Genomic DNA, 25,921 nt, shown 5'->3' with positions numbered 1-25,921 from the left:
TACATCAGATAAAGAGAGGCATATTCTACCTAGAAAATGGTTGGCTTGGAGGCTGACCTCTGACCTTACCCGGGAGGGAGCTGGATATTTTCTGGATGATGGTAGGTACATAGGTTCAAAACAGCATCAATCAGCTGGATTCTCTCTACCCTTAGGACTTCCACATCTAAGGAGAAAAGAATACCCTATTCAAATGTATGTAACAGACATTAGTACCTATGAAATCCTATACCAGCTTACCTACAGTCTGAGATAAGGGTTTGAAGGGGCCTTGTAACTAAGTAAGGGTAAAAGTTTCCTTGCTAATAAGGACTAGATAAGGGACTTGACCACGCGCCTGACCCTTCTCAAATGAGGCAAGTAAAAAGTCACAGAATTATTGTGGGGGAGACCAATGTCTAGAATGACGACTAAAACTGCAGGGTGAAAAAGACACATGTCAAAGTGGGGAGTCAGATTTGTTGACAAACCAAAGCAGCAGCCTTGTGAGAGCCCCAAAAGAACCTTACCGTCTGCCTGCACAGCTGCAGCTCGCTTCACCAAGTGGTCAGCAAGCTCCATGGCATCAGCAGGACCCAGAGGGAGCTCTCTGGACAGCCCAATCACCAGGATACGCATCAATGTGTCCTCCAAGATGGGAACCTCTGAACAGAGGCGGAGAAAGAAACTGGAATTGGAGAAGGAGAGGTCACTGCTGTTCCAGTTTAATTTTCAAACCAGTAGGAACCACCGCCCTAGGCTACAGGGACAATACCAATAATCTCCATTTGGGAAATTCCCCCCAAACCCTAGGATGCCATCTTCATAAGGCATACATCTTCATAAGGCCACTATGGGAATTTGTTTGACTAACCATTATTTGTCAAAAGGGTGATGGAATTTTTTTTTTCTTTTTCCCCAAAGGATAGGGACGGAGGGTGTGGCAGAGGGAGAAAAAAAATAAATGTTTATTAATTGAAAAAACTTTTTAAAGAGCTACTATAAGTGAACCAGGAATTCTAGTTAGAATCAAAAAGTTCTAACAACTGTAAGTGATATCTGCATTCCACAGCTGCCCCACTAAGTGCCCCAAGCTAGAGAGAATGAAACAGACTTACTTGCGGTCACTTTCTGGGGGCCAATTATCCCATTTGTAGTAGGTTTCTGGCTGTTCTGTAAAGAGCACTTTGTGGAGGCTGCACAGAGGAGAAAATAAAGGAATTCAACATGTAAGAAGCTACTGTCACAGGCTATTTCCAAAGTTTGAAAGCTCTACCAACAAGGCACTGATAGGTAGCTGGCTAAGGAGACAGGAAGATCCAGGCCCAAGACCCACTTCTCACATATCAGGGCTATGTGGCTCTGGGCAAGTGACTTAACCTCTCAGTGTCTTGAGCAGTTCTCCAAGACTATAAGTTGAAGAGCAGGTGCTGACCTGCATTGGTGGTACTAAGAAGTTAACATTTATACAGCACTTTAAGATGGACATATACTATCTCATCTGATCCTCACAACAACCTTAAGAGGTAGGTGCAATCACTATCTCCATTTTACAGATGAAGAAACTGAGGCTAAGAAAAGGTTCCATGAGTTTTCCAGGGTCCCACTGTTAGTGTCTATGGCAAGATTTGAACTCAGCTCTTCCTGACTCCAAGTCCACTTGAAGTCTATCCACTGAGCTACCAGCTGCCCCAGGGCCAGTTTCATCACCAGAAGTCTCTACCCCAATGAAATCACAGATCCCCAAATGGAATGAAGAACTCTATCCTAGGGATTTCAGGAGACTTTTCAGCTTACCAAGAAGCTTTTAACAAGAATCTCGAGGGCAGGAAGATGCTCTGGAGCTTCTCACATCCCTAACAGTGCCACCTGTCTCACAATGAGGACTACTGACAAGTAACTGATATCTAAGTTTCACGTGATGTGTTAGTGTCATAAAAACATAACTCCAAACAAGACACAGAACAATCCCTCCTGAAACTGGAAAAAAGTAGTCGTCATTTAGGATAACGGGATCATTTAACTTTATGATCACTAGCAGCTCCTAATCACAAGCCATCAATGAAGAGGGTTCTGTGAACGGTCACCCACCCCATGCTCCTGCTGCTCTAGTCTGAATCCCACCATATGGCACAAACTGCTGATGAGATGACACAATCTACAGAAAGAAGGCCTGGGGAACGTGGTTGCTTTTGTTTTCCAAAGGCAGGTTTAACAGAAGTCCATCAGAGACTCATACCAATGAACATAGTCTTTGGGCGCCAGTTTGCTGATAGAAGGGACAACGGTGTGGAGCCACCAGACAGCATCACGCTGAATTGCAGCTATCTGGTTCTGGAATGATCGCAGCACTTCTAGATCTGAAAAAGACAAGCAAATAATCAGATGAAACTCTGCGGTAACTTAAAAGAGGAGAGAGCAGTGTGTGGCTATTTAATTTGGCAAACATTCATTAAGTAACCACAGTGAGCACGGCACTGTGCTATGGCCTACGGGACAGCTAAAGTTTAGATAAAACAGCTCATGCCTTCATGGACCTTATAGTCAAGTAGGGCACATAAACATGAACACACAAATGTGACCTCATATGTTATGTGAGGTCTGACTGGGGAAAATCATGACCAACTCTGGCAGAGAAATCAGGAAAGGCCAAAAGCATTAAGTACAAATTCAAGGGGGTGAGGCTCCACGAAGCTAGCAGCTACTATCAAACCAAGATGCACCCTAGTTACTGAATATGAACTAATGCGGACACATGTCCAAGTAAGCCCTGAATGCGATAAAGATGCAAGATAAGCCTGTTGCTCTATTAACATTCCTTGTATTATGACCAAGCACAGTGAACAGAGAGTGGGACTGAGAGCCAAGAGGACCTGAAAGTCCTGCATCCTGGCCACAAGTCATTTAACCTCGCCAGAGTACACTAGGCAACTCATCTCTATGACTATACATCAAGGAAGTGTTGACCTACATTGGTAGAGAGAATTTCCTCAGCAGAATTCTCTCAATCAATGATACTTACAGAGATAAATCTCTATATTAAAAATGGAGCAAACTGCTCTTCCTAGGCCTTCCACACCTCTATCTCTATATTAAAATTACAGAAGACTACCATGAAAATGAAAGAGCTGGACTAAGATCAGGGGTGTCCAACTCTTAATAGCAACAGATCGCTGTGAGCAGCATAATTTAGAAAAACACAAATCAACCTTATCTATGTCACACTGTATTTTTATTTATTTTGCCAAACATTTCCCAATGACATTTATATCCAGTTCAGCCTCCTCAGCAGCTTGAGGCCAAGGGCAACAAGTCTAGACACCTCTGAACTAGATGACCTTTAAGGTCCCTTCAAATTCAAAAGTCCTATAATGATCAAGGTAATAGCAACAAGTTTTAGACAACTGAAATCTATGATTAATCAATTAAGACATTTCTCCTTAAAGCTTCTATTAGAATAGCTTATCAACAGCCAAAAAGATGGAGATGTCACTCACCTCCTTTCCATTCACCTCCTAAACTCCGCTGAAGTACTCACAAAAAATGCAATGACCAAAACAGGAGCAATAAAAGAAGCCAAGAGAATAATCTCCCAATTAACCAGCCAGCCCCTGAAGCCATAGCTGAAATGCTTATGTTAACACTCTAATTATATTGGTAGAAATAGGAAAAAAAGAAATCTCCTTTCTTGATATCTTTAGCACTCTTCTTGGCAAACAGGCCCCAATGTACCTTGACTCTATCTGAAGCACAACCAATCAGCTGACCCCCTTAGGGGCTGAGAGGCTCTGAATGCCACCTGGACTTTGCCTGCCTTGTCTCCAAAAGGAGTCAGTTCTCTAGGACTTACTCTTCTTTTCTCCTTTATCCCATGCAATCCCAGCCTCCTTTACTTGGGCCGTTATGCCCAACATCATGGATACAGCCAGTAAGTCAGTTATGTGGATCACAAAGCGCTCCTGAAACCAAAATTTAATACAAATTCACGTTAGGTGAGCCTCATGCCAGGGATACTTTCTGTCAAGTCATTCAGCACACAAGGAAAAAGGACAATGGGAAAGTCAAACAAGCAGAAAAAAGTACTGGAAAGTAAAATAATGAAAAATGATAGGGCAAGAAATAATCAAGGAATTCATCTATAACTAGGGGAGTTAGAAGGTAGTAAAGAGTTGAGTTAGGCAAGAGAAGACTGGTTTATAATCAGGTATATATTAAAAAATGAGGGGAAAAAAGTGTTGTATGAACCAAATAAAAAGACAGTTGCATCAGAATTCGAGTGACACAAGAAAAATGAGACTGCTCCTCATTCAAATCTCAACAAGAAGCGGACCAAAAAATCAGAATTACATGAAATGTAGTAGAAAAACACAGAAGGCACCAAGAAAAGGTATAAGTACCTTGAATTCCATTTCTAGATATTGTGGTTCCTTTCGTTCCTGCATGAGCCCAAGGCAAAATGCCTGGAAATTAATCTCATGCTTAGTCTGTTTGATTATCTCTCGAAGTAGGGCCCGAGAAGCCCTCAAGTAATCATCTTTATTAGTCAACAGGTCCTGGAACACCATTGCTAGGAACTGTGGCCAAAGAGATTCACAAAGTAAAGACAAGGTACTGTTAAAATCACACATAATTCAACATCTTTAAAAGTCAAGTATTAAATCTACGGCAGTCAAAAGTAGGAAGGTTCCAAATGGTCTAAACTCTTTACTTGAAATACTGCCCCATCTGCCAAAGATGACAGTCAGATATAAGAACTGACATGATATCTACTGCTATGCCCTGCACAAAACTAGTGCTTTGTGTCAACATAACATTAATCATCATCAGTTCTCTTTCTAGGGCCTTTCTAAGTGATTCTCAGAAGGAAAGAACCCATGGACCCAAGTAATTACTACAAGTATTACTATATTTACAAAGACTATTCATCAGTCAAAAAGGTCATAACACAAAAAGTCAAATGTCAGGGCTCTGGAAATTTATCTAGTGTGAGATGCTGATATATCCAATTATTGACACTTTGCCAATCTATTAATCAGTTTAAAGATTCTACTCTTAAATAGAGGCTGAATCTCCTCAAGCCTGCTACTTGCTGCCCCTGAAATGAAAATGGCCTAGAATCAATAGTGAAGGAAAGCTATCTAAGAGCACCTTTGGGGCCAGCTCTGAGCTATGCTGCAGCACAGTGTATAGGATCTGCATGTTGTTTGGGTTTCTTGCATTTGAGAGTTCATTGAAAATCACAAACTTGACTGTAGTGCCCAGATTATCCCTGTGGGCATTTAGCAGTTCCCTGAAAACAAAACCAAAGACCAGAGTGTATGATTATTAGGAACGTGTACTAGGACAAAACTTTTCATGCCCTATATTCTTCCTTACATCCTCTACTCAAGGTTCTTACCTGACACAGAGCATGTAGTGGTTGAGGAGGACTTTGGGCTTGAGCCGGATTTTGATGAGGCTGGAAATGACCTCCATGTCCTCTGAACCATGTGTGCCACAGTTCATGCAGACAGACATCAACAGGTCTTGGGCTGGCCTGGTCAACTGCAGGGATGAGAGATGAGTGATAATACTGAATGATACAATCACCTTTCAGAGTCCAGACATACATATACTCATCTACACAAACACCATGGTGGACTCCAATGGAAATTCCTTCACTTGCTCCAGTGCAGCTGCTCACCTTAGGGTTCTGGAGCCACATCTCCAGCCTCTGTACAGCCATCAGCCGCACTTCCTTATAGCCACAGGTTGCAGTTAGGAGCCGCAGGAGATTTCGGGAGACATTGTCCATAGGCTGTCGACGGTTCAGTTGGTCCCGAAGCATGTCAAGGACATATTCTTCTACACTCTCAGCAAGGTCCTCATATCTGAGGAAGAGAAGAGAAAGCAATCCTAAGTCAACTGAGTCTGGCTCTTCCTACCTTCCCAGCAAGTGAGGAAAAACCTCTGATTCACAGCCTCTTGATGCTCAATTAAGAGCAGAGAGCACCTTAACTAAACGGGAAGAAACGGTCTGTCCTCAGAAGCAGTGGCCAAGCTTTCCCCTGCTCTGGACCATTTTCCTTGGTATCCTGGATTCAGACAGTAGTCATGATCAGACTCTACACACCTGGGCATGAGCTGTCCCTCTTGCTCTGGGCTCAGCTTCTCCTCTGCAATCAGCAGTTCAGTCTGACTGTCTTCTTCCTCAGTAAAGGAAGGATGAGGACTGTTCCCTAGAGAGACAGAGATCCTGATGATACAAACTCTCTTCACCTTTGATTCTGAAGCACCCTCAACACTTAGCTCATGTGGCACCTTCCATGGAAAGAAGCTTGTGGCCCCCTTCCTCAATTCAAGCTTTATAAATTACCTACTATATGTCAGGCATATCCTGGATACAAGAGGTACTGGGGACTCCAAGCTAATAACACAGCCCTTGCCTTTAAAGAATCCTTTCTACTGGAGGGAAGCATGAAGGGAGGGTACATGTACACCAAAAAAGTATGCTACTTTATTTTTTTTACTTTTTCTTGGTTTTTTTTTTAATCTGCATTATCTTTCACAACATGAATAATATGGAAATATGTTTTAAATGACTGCACATGTATAACCTATATCAAATTGCTTGCCTTCTCAATGATGGGGGAAGGGAGGTAGGGAGAGAGAGAATCTGGAACTCAAAATTTTAAAAAACAAATGTTAAAAAGTTTACATGTAATTGGAAAAAAAATATTTTTTTAAATAAAAAAAAGTACACTACCTGGGACAGGGGCAAAGAAGAGTTCCAGACAAAGTCCTATATAAAAAAAACTAAGCAGAAAAAAAGTACTTTATGCTTAAGGGGAAGAGTGGGTAAGGAGATGAGATGGAGGAGAGGAATGAATCAGGGAAGGAAGGACTCATGGAAAAGGCAATACCTGAGCTAAACCTTAAAGGACTGAGGACTGTCAAGCCCAGTTAATGGCACAAAAGTGCTTACATACAACCACTAACTTTCATCCTCCTAGCAAACTCCATCTCTACCAGCATCTTACCAGCACTGAGGTCTCCTCCACTGCGCCCCATCTCTCCTTGTAACAACATGCTTTTAGGAGGCATCTTGGTATTAAATGCTGTCTGGATATTGTCAACAAATGTCTTGCAGTGAGGGCTGTCCACCCAGATCCGTTCCCCGAGGGAATCTTCAATGTAAACCTGGAAAGGATGGCAAGACCAGAAGAAAATAATAATCAGATAGAAAAAGAGGAAGAGAGAACACTTATGGTTTACCCCACATCATTAAGTATTCTCCTGAATTTCTCTTTTAATTATTTCAGGAGTTAAGGCCTTCAATCCTCAACTAAGGCTTGTCCTAGATGCTAGGGAAAAAGGGGAGGGGAGGGAGAGAAAATAGTCCCTATCCTCATTCATAGAGCTCCCAATCTAATGGGAGGATCTGATTCAAATGTGCAATACATATAAAAATGTCACTGTACAAGAACTGAAATGCAACACTGTAAGAACTGTCTGAGAGTAGTCAACAGTATGATATGATGGAACACTGCAGTGTGAAGTCAAAAGAATGAGTTCAAGCACCACCTCTACCCCTTAACACTTGAGACCTGAGGTAAGACACTTAAACTCTTTGGCCTAGTTTCCTCATCTACAAGATGGCAGATGAGGAGTCGATTTAGGATACCTCTGAACTCCCTTTCAGCTCCAATTCTATGGAAACCACAAGTGTGCTGAGTGAGATTCAATCACTACTAACTATGGCAGAATGAAGCCCGGTTTCCTAAAATGAAGTAGCATTTAAGATGGACATCAATAAGCAGAGAAGAGGTGGCATTCTGGGCATAGGAAACAGCATAGGTAAATGCAAGAAATGAAAAAATGTTAATACTTATAAGAAGCAACTAAAAATCCAGTTTGTCCAGAGTACAGTGGATGTGTTAGGGGTCAGTGGGAAAGAAGGTTGAAAAGATAGAGACAAGCTAGATTTTATAACTTTCTAAAAATAGAAGAGGTTATGTCACAAAAAAGTGGGGGTCCCTTTTACTACAGATCTTCAAATGAAGGCCAGATGACCACCTGTCAGGTAGGTTAAAAAGGGGATTCATTCATTTTCAGATACTGGTTGGACTAGACAGTCTCTAAGCTCCTTTCCAACTCTCTGACTACACGATGAGAACGTGAAGGACCTTGAATGACAGACTAAGGAAATCGGAATTTATTCAACTGGCAACAGGAAATCACTGAAGGATTGTTTAGCAGAAAGGGTTAGATTTGTGCATAAGGAAGATTTAATCTGGAAATTGTGTGAATGACAGACTGAAATGTGGAAGGACCAAGAGGTGGAAAAACCAGTTAGGAAGCTTTTGTAGCAGTTGAAGCAGATAGTAATAAGGCGGTCTAGAGCAGTGGCAGTATTCAAAATAAAAAGTAAGGAATGTGAAAGATATCTGGGGGGGGTAGATCAAACAGAACTTAGTGACTGACTGAATTTGAAAGATGAGAAAATGTAAGAAGTGGAAGGAGGCAGGGAATAAATATTTATATAGGCACCTACTATGTGGCAAGACACTATGCTAAGTACTACACAAATATTATCTCATCTGATCCTCACAACAACCCTGGGAGGTACTGTTATCCCCATTTTACAGTTGAGGAAATTGAGGCAATCAGAGGTTAAGTGATCTGCCCAGGGTCATACAACTAGCAAGCAGCCGAAGCAAAATTAAAGCCAAAGATTCAAATGTATGAAAATGGGTGAATGGTGGGTCCACTGACAGATAGGGAAGTCAAGAGGAAAAGTTAATTCTAGAGAAAAGACGATAAATTCGGTTTTAGACCCAACAAGTATGAGATACTACTGAATATCAGCAGCATGTTACAGTGGTTGAAGTACTACTCTTGGAGTTAAGAAGACCTAGGTTCAAATACTGCCTCTGATATTAGCTGTGTGACAATGAGCAGGTCGCTTAAACTCTCTGAGCCTTGAATGCTGATCTATAAAGTGAGGAGACTGGACTAGATGATTCCTAAGGTCCCTTACGACTCTAAATCTGTGATCCTATGATCAAGGTAGAGATGTTCTACAGGCAATTGGAAATGCAAAGCTCAGAAGAGTTCAAGGCTAGATGCAGAGAACTAAATCTCTGTCTTCTACATAGAAATGACAGCTGAAGCACCAAAAGCAGGTAAACAGAATATAAGCTCTGTAAGGATGGAGTGTCACATAAGTCACTTATCTCCCAAGGTTCCTAGCTTTGTAGATATTCAACAAATACTTAGTGAAATCAAAGAAACAATGACAGTGTAACTTAGCGACAAGTAGAAAGACAGGTCTTTGGAAGGAGTACCCAATATGTCAATCTTCCTTCCCTTTGTACACTCCCTTCATCACCCTAAAGAATGACTTCAAGTTTCTTGAAGGACTTACCTTGACAAAGATCTCAGGCCAGTTTTCATCCTCTTCATATGCAGCCATGAGTAAGTTACAAGCTAACACACTAACCAGGCTGTTTCCTTTGGCTTTGAAGTTAATGGAGGCATCCCGGCGAAGAAGGCTACATAACGCCTGGAAAAGATCACTCAGAGATCAAACCCCATCACATCATAACAGAGGGGAGTAATAGTTAAGAGCCAAGATGGGAAATTCTCATATATCTTGTCCTTTTATATAGCCATTAAAATATACCATAATGAATCAATGTCACTTCAAACAAAGAAGATATATATGAGAGGGGTCTTAAGAGGACAAAAGTGAGTACTACAGTTCTCATTAAGCTCCATTGAACAGTTTAGCACAAGTTTCTTACCTCAATAACTCCCTCTGTGGCAAATATGTTGGGCTTGATTTTTGCCAAGTACATCAGGCTCAAGTACAGTGTGGTGTCTGGTTTGGCTCGGGTCATCTTAAGTTGCTTCACGGCTCCACACAGTACCCCTTCAATTCTGTCGTCATTTCCCTCTGACTCTGAAGCTTCAATCTCATCCAGCAAGACTGTGGGCAGAACTGTCAAAAGCAACCAAGCGCTAAGTCAAAGTGAGAAACCAAAAGCAGACAGAAAAGCTGAATATTTCTTTGGCTACTATTATCTCCTGAGTGATTCTAAGTAGAAATTCACTATTCATAGCATCTCAGTGAAAATCCACATGACTTTCCAAACAAGAACAAAGAATTGTTTGGCATTTTATCCTTTTAAAAGCACTTTCACATATTTGTACATTGTCTCATTTAGGTCCTCGCTAGTCTGCAATGTAAATAGGGCAGGTATTTCTCAGAGTTGTTTAAAGCAAAGACAACAGGCACAGGAGGCTAACCAATAACAATACATCACACCTATATAGTGTTTTTAACCTTCCCATCAATTACCTCATTTGCTGTCACACATTGTTTGATCAGCAGGACATTTAAAGCCCTTCATGGGCCAGCTTCCATTTATTTCATAGTACTCCCATTCATATATTCTCTGTCCTCGACAAACAGGATTATAGACATTCCCTGAACCCTATACTGAACTATTTCTCTCTTCTCAGAATCCTAGTCTTGAAGGGGTTCAAGGCTTAAGCCAGATGTGCCCCCTCTTCCACGGAACCTTCCCTGATCCCCCCTCAATTTACTCTACTTCTACTTACTTGTATAGATACAAGCATGAATACTTGTCTTATTTGTATGCGTTGTATCCACAGAATAAGTGAGCTCCTTGAGGACAGGGACTGTTTCATTTCTGTCTCTGTATCCCCAGATACACACAGTGCAAACAGTAAGTGCTTGATAAACATTTGTTAAATTGAATTAATGCCACATATTTGTAAAGCACTGCAAAGTTTACAAAGCCTTTTCACACATACATAATACCACTTGCTCCTCCTATAAAAACCCCGTAAGATCAAGAAATATATTATGAAAGTGAGGGTTAATGGGGACAAATGAGTGACCCAAAGTCACACAGAAAATGAGAGGGTCCCAAGGTAAGGAGTAAGGCCTACCGACTCAGAACCCAATGCTCTTTTCACTTAAAAGTTACCAAGAAAGGTAGCTGGATAAAGCAACAAAACATTGCTAACTGGGACCATCGCCCTTTAGAACCTTACATGGATCCTCATCGATGTATATAATCCTTTTCTTCCCCTTTAACACCCTACATGAGATACCCAGTAATAGCTATTCCAAATAATTTCTTCAACATCCCAACTCCTTCTACCACCTCTTCTCTCAAGTTCTAAAGTGTGGAAGAGGGAAGATTGGGGAACTCTTCATGAGAGGCTGGCATTTCTCATTTAAGCAGGAGGTAAGGCTCTCAGTGCCCTTAATCTTCACTCACTCATTTCTCCTTCCCTCCAGGCTTGGAGGAAGAAGTGGCCTTCCAACCCTTCCACTTGCGGTCTTGATCCCATCTCATGTTCCCCAGGACTGTTGCCTGGCCCACTGCTCTCTCTCATATCTGATCTCCCTCTGTCTACTGACTTCTCCACTGCCTCTAATCCCCTTATTTTACAGATGAGAAAATTTTGGCTTAGAGAGGTTAAGCAACTTTCCCAAGGCCTTCACAATCTGGTTCCAGTTTACCTTTCCATAATTATTTTACACTATTCACTTCCAGAATTCAGCATGCCATCCCCTGCATTTATTCATTTATTGTCCCTCCCCCCAACCTGGAATTGCTTGATCAACACCACCACCCTTGCTAACCACCAGTTCTAAGAATTCTTAGCTTCCTTTCAAAGTTCAACTCAGACGTCACCTCCTACTTAATCAAAGTCTTTCCTGATCTCCCCAGTTGTTGGTGCTCTGTCCATCTTCCTCGAATTACCTCATATTTACTTGCCTGTTTACAAGATGTATCCCCTAATATAATGAAAGGGCAAGGACTATTGCTTATTTTTGGCTCAGTATTCCTAGCACAGTGCTTGCACATACCATCTAAGTTCTGGTTGACTTAACCGACATTTATATGGGTTTACAAAGTACTTTACGTACATTCACTGATTTGAATTTCACAATAACCCTGTGAAAAAGTATTTATCCTCCCACTTCACAATCCAGGTCTTTTCTGATTCTAAGTCCAATACTCTTTCCAAAGCACCAAGGTACTTCTCAAGTGCCACAGTGACTTGCACAGTGTTAAGTACACAGCAGATACTCACTTAAATACTTGCTGAACTGATTATCTGTAAGACTTGCTGCCTGGGTCAGTCTAGGGAAAATTACCTTCAATTGGTACCACAGATGGTTCCTTGATAGAAGGGGAAATGGCTCGTTTCTCTGCCACAGCTGCCTCAGCCAGGCGCCCCAGGGCACTGAGTGGAGGAGTAGAGGAAAGCTTGGGACGTTTTGTGAGGCCAGTCAGGGCTGAGGCTCCAGATAAAGCAGATGCAGCATCTCGCTTTCTTTCAGAGGGTAAACCTGAGGGAGCTGGCTTCAGCAATGCAACCGTCGCTTTTGACTCACTGGCCTGGCCTTTCGAACCCAATGCAATGAAATCCCCTGGTGGAGGGTGCCCTATAGCAGAGAGAAAAAAAGAGAGAAACCACAGAATCCCAGAGCTGAAGGGTCCCTTAGAGAAATCCAGCCAAGGACCTAGAAGGCCACATGTGGCCTTGAAGCCCAAGGTTCCCCCATCCCTGGTTTAAGATATTAGGGCAACTCTGGGGTTGGGTGATTTCTTTTGGAGGCTCATTTTCTAAGTATTGTCTTTGGCACTTAAGTGAATAAGTTTACTATGAGCACTATATTAATCAGTTAAAAAACCAGAAATTTACCTCAGCAAATACTATCACTTTTTTTGTGTATAACAGAAACTGTATGTACTGTTTTAAAGTTTCCAAAACACTTTACATAACCTCACTTTTGCCTCATGTAAACCTATTATATAAATACATGCTATTATGGACTGCGGTAGTATTGCCTCCATTTTACAATGAAGTATTATTATCCCATTTTACAAATGAGAAAACTGAGGGGAAGAAAGATTAGGTGAACTGCCCATGGTCGAAGGACTACTAAGTCTCACAGGGAGAGATTCAAAACCTAAGTCTTCTCTGACTCCGAAGCCAAAGCTCTGTCTACTATACAGAGTTCTGGAGCAAAAGTTCTAGCGCAGTTTTAATCTTTAAAAGTTTAAAACTACACTAAGACTCTGGGAAATCATGTATGAAGTTTAATTCACAGAATGCCCTTAAGAGTCCAAATCCAACCCCGAAAACTGAGACTCAAGGTAGTAAAGTGACAGAACTAGACTTGAACCCAGGTCCTCCGACTCCAGATTTCAACTCGTAGAATTTCAGATCTAGAGCTGAAGGAACCCCCCCCCCGGTCTCCCGATTTCAAATCCCTTATTTTACAAATAAGGAAACCGAGGCACTTAAAGAGACTTGTCATCCCGGGGCTCTCTCCACTGCCCCAGGCTGTCTCCAGGCCGACACTCCCATTTCACAGATGGGGAAACTGAGGCGACCACGAGTCCGTGGAGGCGGTCCTCTGGAGGGGGTGGGGGTGCGGCGGCAGAGGCTCACCAGAAGGCTTGGCCACGGCGCTGGGCCTGCGGACCGTGGTCGGCTTCGCTCGGTTCATCTTGCCCAGTTTGGCGTTCCCGGGGGCCGCGGGGTCGCCTGCAGAGACAGCAGGTTGGGGGGGAGAGGGGCGGGAGTCAGGCGGGCCAGGGCGACGACGCGAGCAGGCCGCCACGGTGGGGATGGGGGTCCCCGATGCCCCTACGGCGGCTCAGAGAGCCAGGAGGGGAAGGGGCGGGCGGGGGAGTGGTGGTCAGGGGGTGGGGGCGGGGGAGGTCAGGAGAGCCGAGGGGGAGGTTCCCCTGAGGAGGATTATGGGAAGGTGGGGGTGCATGCGCCTCAGGAAGAGGCAGCCGGGCGGGGCCCGGGGGAGGTGACGTCTCGAGGCCGTCGAAAGGAGCCCGAGGTCCGAGCCCAGGCGGCGAGGTGTCCCGGCGAATGCACCCAGCTCACCCACCTACAGCCCACAACACGGACCCTCAGTTTTGCCGCCACCGCCGCCGCCTCCGCCACCGCCACCGCCGCGCCGGATCCGGAAACTCATCTGCCTCCTCTCGCTCTCTCCGTTTCTCTCTCTCTTTCTTTCTCTCTCTCCCTCTCTCCCTCTCTCTCTCTCTTCTCTCCTCTCTTTCTCCCCCCACCTCGAGTTCCGCGCCGTCCCGGAACCAAAATAGCTCGGAGGAGCATGGGATTGGGACGGAGGCGGGGACAGGGAGGCTGGGCGGAGCCTACGCAGTGCCTGCAGCGCCCACAGCGCCTCCCCGGGTCGCGCGGCCAGGAGGCGGAACTGCAGCGTCGCTCTGGCGCGCTCAGCCCCTTCACCGGGAGGTGTCTATCCCTGACCAGCTGTGCTCCAAGGGCCGGGGATGCTGCAGCTGCCCGGCGGTGCTTTCTGCTGCTTCTAAGCCGCGCTCGCTGCCCTTCTCTGTCCCTGTGCCTCCAAGAACTCCAACAGTAGAGGTTTCTTCTCATCCTTCCCAGGACATCTCCGGCAGTGGGAGGGATAAGACTCAGGGGTGAACAGGGACGTCAATGAATTTTCTCTTGCCAGAACGTGCCTCTCCTCCGCTTCCCGCAAAGGGATATGGATTGAGGGTTTGAGGGCATCACCTCTCCTCTCCTCAGTCAGGAATCGGGAAGACCTGGGTTCCGATCCTGCCTCTGACTCATACTAGCTATATTCTCAATGCCCTCAGGCAATTGCAGTTCTCTAACTTTCAGAACAGTTGCTGATCTACATTGTTAGTAGGCATTTTCCTCACTGGGAGTTCCCTACACCATTTGAGTCACAGGTCAGCAACTCCCCCCCCGAAAAAAAAAAGAAAAGCAGGCAAACAATGCCAGAAATGTCCAGGTTTGGTGGAAATACCATTGGTTTTTGGAATGAGAAGAGATAGATTCTAGTCCACAACCCTAATTCAAAACTCTCATTATTGTTCTGGACTGCTGTAATTGTCTCCTAATTGATGTAGCTTCAGCAGTTCTCTCTAATTCATTCTTTAGGGTCTGATTCTATCACTTCACTGCTCGACTACCTGCAGTGGTTCCCTTTTGCTTCTAGAATGAAATGTAAATGCCTTAGCCTGTCATTCAAGATCTTCCACAATCTTATTCCAATTTAATTTTCTGGCCTTTCTTAATACAACTCCCCTTATGCAATCTGTGTTCCAGACAGATGAGACTACTAATCATTCTCCCATCTTATCCTTCTCTCCAAGCGTGAAATCCTTCCTTTTAATATTCATTTCAAATGCCACCTCCTGTCTGAGGCCGTCCCTGATTCCCCTGTACCTATAAATGATCTTTCTTTCTTCAAATCTTTCATGCTGCTTTGATCTTTCCTATGCAGCAATTACATTCTTATTTTTAGTAAACCTATCTATGTATTTTTATGCCCTGAACACCTTGGATATGGGGAGGGGGGTTGCATTGAGAGTGAATAGAGGATGATACCTAGGTTTTGAGCCTGGGGGACTGAAAAGATGGTGGTGCCTTTGACAGTAATAGGGAAGTTTAAAAGGGGAGAAGGTTTTGGGGAAAAGATAATGAGTTCAGTTTGGGGTATGTCTAGTTCAAGATGTTGTATAAGTGGTTGAAGATGTGAGACTGGAAGAGGAGAGGTTAGGACTGGATAAGTAGATTTAAGAATCATCAATATAGAGATGGTAATTAAACTATGGGAGCTGATGAGATCACCAAATGGAATCATATAGAGGGAGAAGAGAGGAGGGCCCAGGACAGAATTCTACGGGATATAGCAAAGGAGACTCAGAAGGAGTGGTCAGATATTCATTCATTCAGTTAAACATTAAGTGCCTACTATGATTCCAGGCACTGTGCTAAGCACTGGAGATACAAAAAGAGACAAAAAAAAAAAAAATCCTGCCCTCAAGGAGCTTACAGTCTAATAGGAGAGACAACATGCAAACAAATACTTACAAAGCAAACTATACAGGATAAATAGGAAATAATTAAAAGAGGAAAAGCACTGGAATTCAGAGGGGTTGGGCAAGGCTTCCTGTAGAAGAAGAGTTTTTAGTTGGGACTTAAAGGAAGCGAGGAAGGTCAGTAATCAGAGTGGAGGAGGGAGATTGTTTTAAGCATAGGGGACAGCCAACCAGAGAAAATGCCCAGAGCTGAGAGATGGAGTGTCTTACTTGTGAAACACTCAGGAGGCCAGTGTCACTAGGCAGTGTCACTAGATTGCAGAGTACCTGATAGGGAGTAGGATGTAAGTAGACTGCAAAGATAAAGGGAGATATATAGCTTCATGTACATGCTGTCTCTTCTGTCATATTGTGAACTCTGAGAGCAGAGATTGTCTTTTACCTTTGTATCCCCATCACTTAACACGGTGCCTGGCACATAGTAGGCACTTAATAAATGCTTGACTGACTGAACACTGGTAGAACATTGTAATTTTTCATCGTTATATACATAGCACCTTGTGCTTTGCACATAGCAGGTGTTTAATAAATATTATTAAATGAATTGAGTTTCGAAAGGAGAAACTGTGAAATGGAATAGGGAGTGACAGCAGAACATCCCTGGGATTACTTAACGCTTAATAACCAAGTTTGACCCACCTTGCATGACTTGCCCAAGGTCACGTCATGGCCTCTCTGTTGGAATTGATGTTCTTTCTCCTCTTTTCTGGCATTTGTGACTTAATTATACCCTGGGCTAAGCTGAATACCTCGTCATGGTTTTGTACTCACTGGGAACCATTCTTCAGCATTCCCTTGGCATTACACAGATGAGCAGACATGAGCACAGAGTGCTGTAGTGGCAAGAGAGAATAAAGTCATCATAGGAGAAGAGACATTGGGGAACCGCCCAGGAGCAAGGGCTTTACCTAGAAGGTGGCAGCTGCACATTAGCCAAGGCAAATGGCAATTGGTAAAATGGCAGGGCGGGGAGAGTCAGCCTGGCGGAGCCGGGACTTGGTAATCACAAAGACTTCCAGCGCTGGCCATCTGTATGGTCCTGGGCAAATCATTTAACTTTTCTGAACCTCTGCTTCCTCATCTGTAAAATGGGGATCTATTGCTTACCTCCCCGGGTTGTTGTGAGGATCAAATGAAATTATGTGTGAAGGCTTTGGCAAACCTTAAAGTGCTTATATAAATGTCAGCGATGATTATTATTCTCTTTGGAGACTGCCCCGGGTAGAGGGTAGGGTTGGAGAGGATCTTCATTTCAAAACAAGGACTTACAAAGTACTTACCTAGACTAATTCCAAAAAAAAGGGATAGTGATTAGGATTCTAGTAATTTGATTAAGTTTCATGTGAAGAAGGGAAAATCACTAGACCTAAAATCAGAAAAGCTGGGATGGAGTATTGGCAGCGAGGTGATACAGTAGATAGAGCTCTAGGCCTAGAATCAGGAAGACCCAAGTTCATAATCCAGCTTCAGACATTTACTAGCTGCGTGACCCTGGGCAAGTTACTTAACCTCTGATTGCCTCAGTTTCTTCACCTGTAAAATGAGCTGCAGAAGGAAACAGCAAACCACTCCAGTATCTTTGCCAAGAAAATCCTAAGTGGAGTCACAAAAAGTCAGACACAACTGAAATGACTGAACAATAACCTATACTAGCTATGTGGTCTTAAGCTATTGATTTCACTACTCTGAGTCTCAATTTTACCCTCTATAAAAGGCAGGAGATTGGGCTAGAGACAGGCTGAATCTTTTCTTGTATTGTAGACTCCTTTTATAGTCTGGGGAAGCCTCTTCTCAGAGGGGGGACCACTTCTCAGAACAATGTTTTTAATGAATTGAAAGGAATGTTAATTTTCATTTAGAGGTTATTGAAAATAAAGATGTAATTTTTTCCCCCATCCAAGTTCATGGACCCCCTGGAAACCTATTCATAGATGTCTATGGCATCTATCTATGGACTCCAAATTAAGAACCTCTGGGCTAACTACTGAGTCTGTATCCCAAAGAAATTTTTTTTAAAAAGTAAAGGAAAAGGATCTTTATCAGAAGTGGGGAACCTGCGGCCTCAAGGCCACATGTGGCCTTCTAGGTCCTCAAGTGACTGAATCCAAATTTCATAGAATGAATCCCCTTAGTAAAAGGATTTGTTCAATAAAACTTGGACTCAGTCAAAAGGCCACACCCAAGGACCTAGAAGGCCACATGTGGCTCCAAGGCCACAGGTTTCCCACTCCTGATCTATATGTACAAAAATATAGCAGCTCTTTTTGTGGTGGCAAAGAATTGGAAATTGAGGGGATGTCCATTAACTGGGGAATGGCTGAACAAGTTGTGGGATATGATTGTGGTGGAATACTATTGTGCTATAAAAAGTGACAAGCAGAATGGTTTCAGAAAAACCTGGTAAGACTTACATGAAATGATGCAAAGTGAAGTGAGCAGAACCAGAACATTGTACACAGTAACAGCAGTAATGTACGATGATCAACTATGAATAACTTGGCTAATCTCAGCAATACAGTGATCTAAGACAATTACAAAGGACCCATGATGAAAAATGCTATCCACTTTCAAAGAAAGCTTTGATGGAGTATGAATGAAGATTGATGGATATTTTTTTTTTACTTTTTAATTTTTTCTTGCCTTTTTTTGTAACATAGCTAAAATAGAAATTCATTTTGCATGATTTCACATATATGATTGATATCACATTTCTTGCTTTCACAGTGGTTGGGAGTGGGATGGGAAGGAAGAAGAAAACTCATCAAAAAGAGATAATCTCTAAAATCCCTTCCAGCTCAGAATGCTATCATCTTGGCTTTCTTTTCAAAGAAGTCCTCAGGCTGGTGTCCTGACGAGGAGGACAAGAAGAGGAGAGCCTCTACCCTGAGGCTCTAGAAGACACATCCTAGGATCTGAGAATGTAGAGCTGGTAGAAGACACTTATCAAAGACAGAGTCCCCAAAAGTTGTTTATTATAACTACAACCCCTATCACCAATGTAGAGCACCTGAAGCCAAGAAAACAGACCTCAAGTGCCTGAGCCATGAGTACCCCTTCATGGGCTTTATTTATTAATTTTTTTTTACAGTGAACAATCAAAAGAATTACACAAGTATATTTACAGTATATTTCAGACCGCATGAGAATTTCTGACCCCAGGTCTGCATGCCTCTCTCTGCTCCCCAACCTTTCCAAGGTTGCACAGTCTGACAATGATAAACCCCACCCCAGAATAATGACAAACCCACCCACCAGGAGGAAGGGGCATCTTCTGTAGGGGATATATACAGGCACTGCTGGGGAATAGTCTGTGGAACCTAGTCAAAAATCACTAGGATCAGATTTTTTTCCCCCATGAAATACCATCTTTCCATCAAATCTCAGCAGCAGGAAAGAACAGCATTTCTGAGGTCAAATGAAGAGCATACACTCCCTACCTGGTTGCAGGGAGGGATCTATGCCTGTGGGTAAAGTGCAGACAAGTTTTGAAATGGAAAACCCTGGCTGGGGTCCTATAGGGAACCCATCCCAAGTGTGTGATCTGACATAATCACAGTTCTGGGCCATGAGGAGAGGAGGGGTCTTGGGGAATTTAAAGCCTTTAACTGCTGTTGGGACAGTTGCAGTGTCTGCTGTCTGGTTTGGAAATAGAGGATTATTCCTGAGCTGCTACAGACAGGGAGACCTTCCAGCAGCTGTATGATGTGATGCATGGAAGATGCCTTTCATCTCCATATTAGGCTCTTTTGTTACACACACATACAAACACACACATCTACCCATACATTTGCACTTTGGGACATAGTAAGCAAGGACCGCCAGTCTTCCCTAGTCCTAGGCACAAGTTCTGGGATCTCAAATCCATTTGATGGAGAAGGACCGGCTGAGGTTCAAATTAAGGCCACTCATGCTGAGAACCTGTGGGATAGAATTCATTTCAGTGAGTCATACTTCCTATTAAGCCTCCCTTTTTGGCCATCCCCTGGTGCCATGGCCAGGTATGACTGATACAACAGTAAGCTATGGTGCTCTGTGGTCTTGTTGAGTAATATCAGCTACCCAACAACTAGGGGATCTGTGGAAGATAAAGGGTATCAAAAGGCACCAAGAAATGGAGCTGGGAGATGGCACTTGGCTACTTTCTATCAATCAATAAATACTTATTAAGCAATTACTATGTGCCAGGTACTATGGTAAGTGCTAGGGATACAAAAAAGAGGCAAAAGACAGTCCTTGCCCCCAAGGAGCTTACAGTCTAATGGAGGAGACAACATACATACATAAATAGGAAATAATTAACAAAGGAAAGCACTGGAATTAAGAGGGATTGGTAAAGGCTTCCTGTAGAAGGTAGGTAGTTGGGATTTATAGGAAACCAGGAAAGTCAGTGGTCAGAACAGAGGAGGGAAAGCATTCCAGGAATGGGGGACAGTCAGAGAAAACATCAGGAACATTTACTTTGCACATATTTTGCATTACATGTATAAATGTTATTTCTTCCAATATATGCTGGCTCCTGAAGGCAGCGACTATTTCATTTTTGTATCAAGTCAATAAACATTTATTAAGTGATTAATATATGCCAGAACTGTGCTAAGTGACAGGGAGACAAAGAAAGGCAAAAACAGTCCTTCACCCCAAGGAGCTTTCAATCTAATGAAAACAACCATTTACATATATGATCTATACAGAATATAATTTTTGTGTCTGTATCCCCAGCACCTTGCACATAGTAGATAATAAATGCACATTGAATGACTGAATCAATGCTCTTTGCAGCACTAAGTTTTAAGACCAGAAATATGGCTCAATTCCCTAAACAGAAGGACAACTGATCTTTTTGAAGGGAAAAAAAAAAGCCAGGGGAGAAGAAGCTCCAGATCATGGAACAGTTGTTGTAGCCCAGAAAGAGTTTGTTAGGTGATCAAGAAGTAGGACTCCTGCAGGTCATTTGGAAATATGTGTGCCTAAGATCACAGCAGAATAAAGGGAGGAAGGGGTACAAGGGTTAGAGGAACAGTGGGAGCTAGGGATGAGAACTGACGGGACTATAAGAGAAAGAAATTGGAGACAAGTCAAGAAATAGATCTTACTTTGTTCTCCATGTAGGAGAAGGGGATTTCTTTGCCATTGACGGTGACCACCTGAGGCTGTTTCTGCACACCATAGACTGTCAGTCCATCCACAGTGATGTAAATAGCTTCCAAATTGCAATGAAGAACCGAGGATGTGAAAACATTCTGTGAATGAGACATGGCTGGACATTGAAATAACCATGCCAGAGAGCCCTTTTTCTCATGTTGGAAAGTATGACCTCTTTTTTACTGCCCTGGATTGACATAGCTTTCTCTAGGGATGATGATTCCTGAGTATCCAAAGATATTGGCCTCTGCGGCTAGGACCTTTGCTTGGAGCTTTTAATCAGGATGTTTTCCCAACCTAATATACCTTATTCTCTCCTCCTCTAATCCATATCCTATAATTAATTAAGAAGCTGAGCATAAATGCCCCCTCATGAAGGCCTTCCCTGATCATGCAGGTGCAAGTGCCTCCTTTCTTCCTGAATTACCTTGTATTTTTTAAATAGATTAAATATATATTTATTTTGTACACAAACACACACATACATATTGTTTCCCAATATAGAATGTGAGCTCCTTATGTGGAGCAGTTTCATTTTTGTCTTTGTATTTTTGTATCAGGCACATCATAGGTACCTAATAAATGTTTATTTTTAATTGATTGGTTGATTCAAGTCTTGCCTGCTTAATAAAACCTCCCTTCTCTTTCTTTTCCCTTTCCCTTCTCCAAATTCTTATTGTCCAAACTACACATAACAACAGACTTGTCTCTTGTTCGAGATAATCACTATTTTCAGCACAAGGACTATCTTCTACCAGCCATACAGTAGGTACTTTAAAAGTGATTTAATTTTACACTACCTGTGAGACGTTAAACACCACATAGGAATAGTTGCCTCTCTCAAAGGTATCCAGGCTCTCCCCATCATCCCAGAAGAGGTCCCCCCAAGCCATACCCTCCTGGGACAGAGCAGCCACCAGAAGCAAGGGGTTTCCACTGCTCATCCAAGTAGTGATGTCTGGTTTCTGAAATTGACAAAGGGGGAAAAAAATCAACCTAGTGGACATGTGCTGGGTCCTCTAGTTCTCAGGGCATGGATAAGAATTAAGGTAAGACTACTCATATAGGAGCTGAGAATTTAGGAGGCTGATGATAACATCTCTGTCACTTACTGCCTGTGTGACATTAGGTGAGTAACTTAACCTTTCTGACCTTCATTATCCTCATATAAAATGAGGGGGTGGACTTGATCAGTGGTGTCAGATTTAAATAGAAATAGAGGTCACTAAGCTGTCCACAAAGACCTCTACAAACCACATACTTAGTTTTAAAATGTAATGTTATTTGTGTTTTATTGAACTTTTATTTATTTTGTTAAATATTTTCCAATTACATTTTAATCTGGTTTGGACAGCTCTTGGGAGTGTTGTGGTGCAGTGTTTGACATCTCTGGATTTGATAACCTGTAAATTTCTTTCATAAGGTATAAAGTTATCTGACTCTGATATGGAAGGCCACAGAAGGGTTAACTCCTATGAGACAAGATTAAGGGATCTGTGTATTAAAGGGAAAGGTTGATGAGTCTGAAAATTGATGTAGGGCTCTTATAACAGGAAAAGGCCAGGTATTTTTATTTCTACTGAATACAGAATAGGAGAGGAAATGTATTTAAAGCACAAATGATACAAGACAGAAATAAGGAAGAATTTCTTGACTGCAAGAGATATTAAAACGACCAGTGGAAGTCATGGAATCTCCTCAAGATTTTTAAATGGAATAGATATTTTCATCTGACCAGGACAGCTCAAAGCAAGAAAATGGACAAAATGAACTGTCACATTCCTGTCACCTCTAGGATTGATGATTAGGGAAATTCTATCCCACAGGCACCCAACAACTCTGGAGGGATGGGGGTAGGGAGGGAGGGAAGAGAATCTTAGGATTTCTCCAAGGTACCAGAATCCTACCTGGGTAGGGAGAACAGCACCTTCACGAATGTGTACATTTATATGGTTAAGAGGAGCTGCCAACTTCACTTTTTCTCCTTGGCTTTGCAGAGATGAGCCCTGAATGGATACAAGCAGAAATAGCTCCTTGAGATATAATAAATGGGAGTTTTTCAAAAGGGACCTCTCATAGGTTTCTCTCTCTCTCTGTGTGTGTCTCTCTGTCTCTGTCTCTCTCTACTCTTCTATCTCTCTGTTTCTCTACTCTCTCTCATTCTCTCTCTCTCTGTCTCTGTCTCTCTACTCTCTCTGTCTCTCTCTCTCCACTCTTCTATTTCTCTGTTTCTCTACTCTCATTTTCTTTCTCTCTCTCTCTCTCTCTCTCTCTCTCTCTCGCTCTCTCTCTCTCTCTCTCTCTCTCTCTCTCGCTCTCTCTCTCTCTCTCTCTCTCTCTCTCTCTCCTCCCCCCTATCTCTGTTGGTCTGTCTGTCTCTCATCTGTGACCACAAATACATGTTTGGAAAGCAGAATCTGTATATGTGGTTATATGAGGAAACCACTTTATAACTGTTTAGAAACCGTTCTGTTTTGGTTCTGCATTCTCCCCCATCCAAACTCATTCCTCAAACAGCTGCCAGATTAATCTTATTTTAGTCACAGACACAATCATATTACTCCTGTGCTCCATATGCTTCAATGGTTCTCTATTGCCTATCAAGTAAAAATAAAAATTCTTTAGCTTGGCTTTCAAGCCTATCACCAGGCCCTTTGCAACTCTGCCTTTCCAGTCTTATTTCATGACTCCCCTCTGTTTGAGCTACATTACAGTTAAAGCATACTACTAGCTGTCTCCCTTCATAGCCAGCATTATCCCATCTCTGTTCTTTCACCCATGCCATTATTTAAGCTTGGAATGCCTTTCCTCCCTACTTAAAGCTGACTTCCCTCTACTGAGAGTCTTTTAAGTAACAGATCAAATGCTATTTCCTCCCTAATCTTCCCAGTGAATAACAATCCTCTTTCCTTCCTGCGACCAAAGAATTACACTTGGTTTGTATCTTTTTCATGTACTTCATCATGTACTATTTTGTAACACAGTTATTTGCATATGCATTGTATCTCCCTACCATACTGTGGGCAGGGACTACGTCTTATTTAATCTTCCCATCTCCCCCCATGGGTTAGCATCCTGTCCTACATGATAGGCTCTTAATTCATCATTGTTGAAGTTGTTTAGTAATCAACACATAAGTGAGCAAAGGCCCCTTCTTAAAAAGAGAGCTAGGTGGTGGTGTAGGGGATGGAGCACTGTACCCAAGTATAGTGTATCTTTAGGAAGACTTGAGTTTGAATCCTACCTCAGACACCTCCTAGCTATGTGATCCTGAGCAAGTCACTTAATCTCTTTCACCTTCAGTTTCCAAATCTATAAAATGGAGACAATAATAGTACTTATCTCACATTATTGTTATGAGATCAAGTGAGATAATCTATACAAAGCACTTTGCAAACCTTAATGCTCCATATTAATGTTAGTTATTACTAATATTAACAAAGGCAAAATAAGGAATACCAATTAAAAACAACTGAAGTTTAGCAAAGTACCACACTGTAGCAAATTATTTACATGTGCTTATGTCTTGTCATATTAAATATTGTTTTAAAATTATGTAAATATTAATAATTAGTGAAAGCTCAGTATTTACTTTTATTTTAAAAGCAGATACACTTTATAAAAAAAAAAAGCACAAGTGACCGTATCATTCCTCTACTCTCTCAGTTTACCTTGCCTGAAAAAAGTGTAGGCAGCTTACCCGCATTGTTACAGCCCAAGATACACCCCAGTTGAAGGTACTCAAGTTGAAGGCAAATGAATGAATGAATGAATAACAAACTTAAGGCACAGAATCTTAGGAGGAAATAATCAGCCTTTACAGGGATGGCTTTATAAACTCACATAGACTGTAAAGTGACAGGAAATACCACTGTAGGTGAGCCCATCTGCCATTTTGTGACAATTACAAAACATTTGTATGATACTCCACCATGTTGGTTTGAGGCCCTCTCTACCACAGAGAGCAAATGACACCATTAAGGAAAGAACGATACTAAACTTTCATTTTATCCTCTTATTCAAAAGTCTACTGTCCTTTCTGATGGATGTCTGAGGAAGAAAGAGGCCTCTGACTATCCTGGGCCTGTGGAAGAAGTTCTATTTACACACCAGCCTGGCTGGCCAGCCAGCCTTTGGCCAAAGATTTAAATCCCCATCTCTACCCAAGCCCTTCCATTTCAGCCATGACCATCTAATCCTGCTACTTACCGTATAATAGTCATACCACACCCCAATGGGGAAGTAGCCAATCACTGCATCTACACCTGGCTCCAGTACAGGGGTCACCAAGAGATTTCGTCCCCATAAGAACTGCTGATCCAGGGCATAGGTGTTTTTGTCTTGTGGAAATCTGAAAGAAAAGTCATGCCCCCCATATACCATATTATTTATATAGATATTTCTATGCATACACAAATATGTATATATACACATATGGGTATATACACATATGCATATGTGTCTTACATAGAGATATACAGGTTACACATACATACTTACTATGTATACTCTTGCAAGGATGATTTTCATACCTCAGCTGCCCTGCTGTCCTCTCCCCCCTACTAATTCCTGTCAAGTACAGGTTCCTTTTATCTGTAAACAATAGTATTGCTCCCACACACCCCAACTCTAACCCATTTAAGTCCCTAGAAAGTACCCAGAGACCATAAGCCACCAGCACACTACACTGTCTCTGTGCATCTTAGCCCTATCCTCACTCAAAAAAGAGGGGCCTGGCCACGGTGTCTCCCCTGCGATGGGCATGGTGAAAGAGGGTATAGAGGTAGGGCAGCAGAGCATATCGGGTCATAAGTGCTTCCTTCATTGCCGTTCGAGCTGAAGGGCTGAATACAACTGGATCCTGGGCCTAA

General features: G+C 42.6%; 2 protein-coding genes across 5 annotated transcripts in view; both read right to left on the bottom strand.

Annotated features, from left to right (window-relative positions):
* The window catches only part of INTS1 (integrator complex subunit 1), a 48,088-nt gene extending 34,528 nt beyond the window's left edge, over positions 1-13,560 (bottom strand). For both annotated transcript variants that reach the window (XM_027874541.1, XM_027874540.1), the window contains exons 1-15: positions 13,465-13,560; positions 12,161-12,451; positions 9,765-9,961; positions 9,386-9,523; positions 6,999-7,158; positions 6,092-6,197; positions 5,663-5,849; positions 5,378-5,523; positions 5,128-5,269; positions 4,377-4,553; positions 3,830-3,938; positions 2,219-2,339; positions 1,098-1,175; positions 510-667; positions 70-166 (exon numbers count right to left, since the gene is read on the bottom strand). In XM_027874541.1, the coding sequence (XP_027730342.1) occupies positions 70-166; positions 510-667; positions 1,098-1,175; positions 2,219-2,339; positions 3,830-3,938; positions 4,377-4,553; positions 5,128-5,269; positions 5,378-5,523; positions 5,663-5,849; positions 6,092-6,197; positions 6,999-7,158; positions 9,386-9,523; positions 9,765-9,961; positions 12,161-12,451; positions 13,465-13,522 (2,165 nt within the window). In that variant the 5' untranslated portion in view covers positions 13,523-13,560. The remainder of the gene's footprint in view (positions 1-69; positions 167-509; positions 668-1,097; positions 1,176-2,218; positions 2,340-3,829; positions 3,939-4,376; positions 4,554-5,127; positions 5,270-5,377; positions 5,524-5,662; positions 5,850-6,091; positions 6,198-6,998; positions 7,159-9,385; positions 9,524-9,764; positions 9,962-12,160; positions 12,452-13,464) is intronic.
* Positions 13,561-18,950: 5,390 nt separating this feature from the next.
* Positions 18,951-25,921, bottom strand: part of LOC114051888 (lysosomal alpha-glucosidase-like) — a 73,209-nt gene continuing 66,238 nt past the window's right edge. For 2 of the 3 annotated variants that reach the window (XM_027874271.1, XM_027874270.1), the window contains exons 16-21: positions 25,769-25,917; positions 25,260-25,401; positions 22,958-23,056; positions 21,851-22,015; positions 21,002-21,148; positions 18,951-19,826 (exon numbers count right to left, since the gene is read on the bottom strand). In XM_027874271.1, the coding sequence (XP_027730072.1) occupies positions 19,764-19,826; positions 21,002-21,148; positions 21,851-22,015; positions 22,958-23,056; positions 25,260-25,401; positions 25,769-25,917 (765 nt within the window). In that variant the 3' untranslated portion in view covers positions 18,951-19,763. Of the gene's footprint in view, positions 19,827-21,001; positions 21,149-21,850; positions 22,016-22,957; positions 23,057-24,322; positions 24,363-25,259; positions 25,402-25,768; positions 25,918-25,921 lie in introns of those variants that run through there. The other variant, XM_027874272.1, reaches the window with a different exon arrangement.

The sequence above is a fragment of the Vombatus ursinus genome, unplaced genomic scaffold (assembly GCF_900497805.2).
Source record: "Vombatus ursinus unplaced genomic scaffold, bare-nosed wombat genome assembly UNPS02014807.1, whole genome shotgun sequence".
In the NCBI taxonomy this organism is placed as follows: domain Eukaryota; kingdom Metazoa; phylum Chordata; class Mammalia; order Diprotodontia; family Vombatidae; genus Vombatus; species Vombatus ursinus.
The sequence above is the reverse complement of the archived record's forward strand: the minus strand, read 5'-3'. Positions and strand labels throughout refer to the sequence as shown.